Genomic DNA, 3,881 nt, shown 5'->3' with positions numbered 1-3,881 from the left:
TGTGCTTGCCAGACAGACAGAGACAGACATAGAGACAGAAAGCGAGAAATCACCCCCCAGGGGGGATGGTCACGCCACAATCCCTTCTCCTCCATTCTCCTCTCGGGATCTTGGGCACACACACACACGCGCCAGGTGTGAGTTTTAAGCCACCAGGTCTGGGACGCGAACCGCGGTCGACTACGTGGGAGTCCAGCAACATAGCCATTATGCTAACTGCTGGTTCCCACCTTTCTCTTTTTTTGTATTTTCCATTTTTGTATTTCTCTGTTGGAAATCCAAACCTAGCTATGGAAACCTAGTGTAAAGAAGATGAAGGGGCAGTGTTAGGGAATGCAGTAGTGGAAGTGCCACAGGCAAATGAACTACTGTTGGGCATGTTACTCTTGTGCAACCCTGCAGTATAACGTGTGTTTTCCATTTAGTAAAGAATGTTCCTCAATTGATTTCTTGCCGAAATTCAGAAAATTATTTGTATTTTAGAGCAGAACATACAATATATAACAAATAATCTCAGTCTCTATCAGGATGTATAGGGTACAGTTTCATAAATTACATAGAATGAATGGAAAGAGCCTGAAGATAATAAATTTCAGTTTTGAAATTTGATATTAACCATGTGGAATGGTCCCATCTAAGGTGACATTATTTTAATTGTAAAAAATCTAGAAGAAATTTCATGCAACTCTTGGAAGTTAGTCCAGAAGCTATCTCCAAAGATAGTAGCTGTTCACTTATTTTTCCCCTTAATGTTTATTTTGCTTTGATGAAATTGTGGTTGATTTATTTTAGCAGCTAAAATTATGAATTAGGTATTGAAGTGTATATTTAACTAGAAAATATAAATACATGTTTCAGAAGATGCTTTAGTGGTGTTAATTAGCAATAACTGATCTTTTTGTTAATGGGAGAAAAAATGAGTTGACAATGGTAGTTCATTCATTTTTGTTTGTGGCATTGCATTAAATATTTTACGTATGCCCAGTGTTGAAGTTTTTGATTGCCAATATAGTTTTGCTCAACAACCTATTTGCCAAAGCAGACAACTATGATAGTAGGGCTACAGTGGTGATGAGCTAGCATTCAGGAAGAGAGGCAGACAGATACTCTGCTGGCATTCTGGCCTAACGCTGGGCTAGATTTCCACACTGATTGATGTTATCATTATTGGCACAGCTGAGTGTGAACAGAAGATCCACAGCCCAAGTGGCCTCATCACCAGTCCCAACTGGCCAGACAAGTACCCAAGCAGGAAGGAATGCACGTGGGAAATCAGCGCCACTCCAGGCCACCGAATAAAATTAGTAAGTGAGCACCTCCTTCTTTTTATTAAGCTGAATGCCCATGGCTTTCATGCCCAGCACCCTGAAGTAAATGAATGTTTATTTAATTGAATGAAATCAGTAGGCAGCTGGAAAAGATTTTCTCTTTCTCATGTTTTCTAGTTACACTAAACAAATTCAAGATTACCTAGATTAAGATAGCTATGCTGTTCCCCTCTGGGGTTCTTGTCCTGGATACTTTAAAAGACATTACCAGGTCCAGCCTGTGTGGTACAGTCACTGGCATACTGAACTGCAGTGTTATTAGCTACATGGCCAACTGTGGGTTTGGATACCTTGCCAAGTTAACCTGAAGTGCACTGGGCACACGCTCCTGTGCCCCAAATCCTGATGAGCTGGAGGGTTGAGTGGAGTGGAAGATTAAAAGACTGGACTCCCACATGACCAACCATGGTTCCAGTCCCAGACCTGGTAACTCTCTCTCTTTCTGGTCAAACTGAAGTGAAAAAATGATCTCTCTCTCTCTCTTTCTGGTCAAACTGAAGTATAATAATGGAATTAAGAATTCTTTTGAATAGAATTTCTTGTTTGGACCCTTCCCTTTGGTGATTTTTTTTTTTTTTGAGAGAAATAATGAAACCTTACTTGTGGGCCACTTGGTGGAATGGTAGATGATTAAAGTGGCTGGATCCCACTTGGCCAACTATGCAGATGAAACCCATACCCAGAGCCATGGAAAACACTCTAGGCACATGTATTTGCATGCCTAAAATTCTGAGAGGAAAATAGAGAAGAAAGGATTGGGACATGGCCATCTTCCCAGAAGGGCTTTCTCATTTTCTCTTTCTCTCTCTCTCTCTGGAGAGTGCTTGCACCCTGTAGCAAATTAATAGAAAGAAAGGAACCTTATCATATAAGGCATCATAATACTATTGAGACACTAGAATAAACCTTCATACTCTTAATATGGAGTTCCTTTCAAGCACCGTATTTATAAGTGACTTTTCATACAGAAACATCAGTCACTCTGTTGAAGGATTCTGGATGCTTATATGACAGCACTGTGGAAACTATAATAGATTGCACCTCAGTCCTGTCCAAGGTCCTGATTGGGAGAATAACTCATTGAGAGACTGTATTCTTTTCAGCAATGCAACTAGAGTTTAGGAAAATATATTTTCCTAATGGCATTTGTTTATGAAGGCCTAAATTTTGTCTAGTATCATATTTCATCCCTCTGAAGAACTTCCTTTTATATTTTGTGTAAATATATACATGTATCTTGAAAAATACTTTATTGCATATTGAATTCTAGGATAAAAATTTTATTTTCCTTTCTCCACTTTAATGACCCGCTTTCATTCTCTTCTGGCATTCATGATTTTATGTAATTTGGTTGTAAATAATGTTGTTACTTCTGTTTAAGTAATTATACTTTTTTCAATGTCTCACTTCAAATTTTTCTTTTAATCAGCAGTTTGAATATAATGTGCCTAGACATGTATGTGTTTATGGATCATATTATGTCTTTGTGTGACTGTGTTTAATAATTTCATGGTTTTTATTCCTCTCATATGAATTTCTTGTATCTGTATTGTGGCATCTGTCATTAATATTTGAAAATTCTCAACAATCATTTCTTTATACAATTCTTCATCATTTTTTTGGGATTTAAATGGCATATATATAGAGAGAGAGAGTGAGAAAGAGAGAAAGAAAGAAGATCTTTTTGATCATATCTCACAACTCTGGATGTTCTGTTAATGTTTTATATTAACTACAATTAGTAATAACAAAATAGAATAATTTTAACAATATACTGTAAAGAAAGTTATGTGAATATAATCTCTCAAAATACTTTCTTGTATTTACAGACTTTGGTTGAATGTGGGTAACTGAAACCACAGAAAAATAAACTTTAAATAGTGGGGGGTGATAGTAAATGTATTTTGCTTGAATTTTTTTTTCTTTTTTTGGAGAGGTTTTATTTGCTATAGGGCACGTGTGCTCACCAGACAGACAGAGATAGAGAGATAGAAAGCAAGAAATCACCCCCAAGGGGGGATGGCCATGCCGCAATCCCTCCTCCTCCATTCTCCTCTCGGGATCTTGGCACACATGCACACATGCCCAGCGTGAGTTTAAGCCACTGGGTCCAGGATTCAAACCATGGTCGACTACGTGGGAGTCCAGTGACATAGCCAGTACGCTAACTGCTGGTCCCTATTTTGCTTGAATATTTTAGGATTCTTAAATTTCATGGAATTTTACTTCAACCCAAGCTGAAATTTACAAAATGAACCCTAAAGAAATTTGAAAAAGTATAAAATCTTTTAGCTCTCTAGGCTATGTGACTAATATTAATTATTTAATATTTAATTATTAACTGGCCCCTATATGGATCAGAATAAAGGAGAACAACAAAGAAAACAGTTGGTGTCCCTATATATACAATGGAGCTTTCTTTACAGCTCATTTATTTTTATTTTATTTTTATTTAATTTTTATTTATTTATTTACATTCATTCACTGTACATCATTATAGCATACAAAATGAGATTTTTTCCATTCACAGTACACTGTATATTGGCTCAATCA

General features: G+C 36.9%; 1 protein-coding gene across 1 annotated transcript in view; it reads left to right on the top strand.

Annotated features, from left to right (window-relative positions):
* The window catches only part of TLL1 (tolloid like 1), a 242,887-nt gene that overhangs the window by 209,810 nt on the left and 29,196 nt on the right, over positions 1-3,881 (top strand). The window contains exon 18 of the mRNA XM_006140658.3: positions 1,177-1,304. Within this exon, the coding sequence (XP_006140720.1) occupies positions 1,177-1,304 (128 nt within the window). The remainder of the gene's footprint in view (positions 1-1,176; positions 1,305-3,881) is intronic.

Source organism: Tupaia chinensis, unplaced genomic scaffold, assembly GCF_000334495.1.
Source record: "Tupaia chinensis unplaced genomic scaffold, TupChi_1.0 Scaffold000039_1, whole genome shotgun sequence".
NCBI lineage: Eukaryota > Metazoa > Chordata > Mammalia > Scandentia > Tupaiidae > Tupaia > Tupaia belangeri.
Note: the sequence above shows the minus strand (reverse complement) of the source record. Positions and strands in the feature narration are given on the sequence as shown.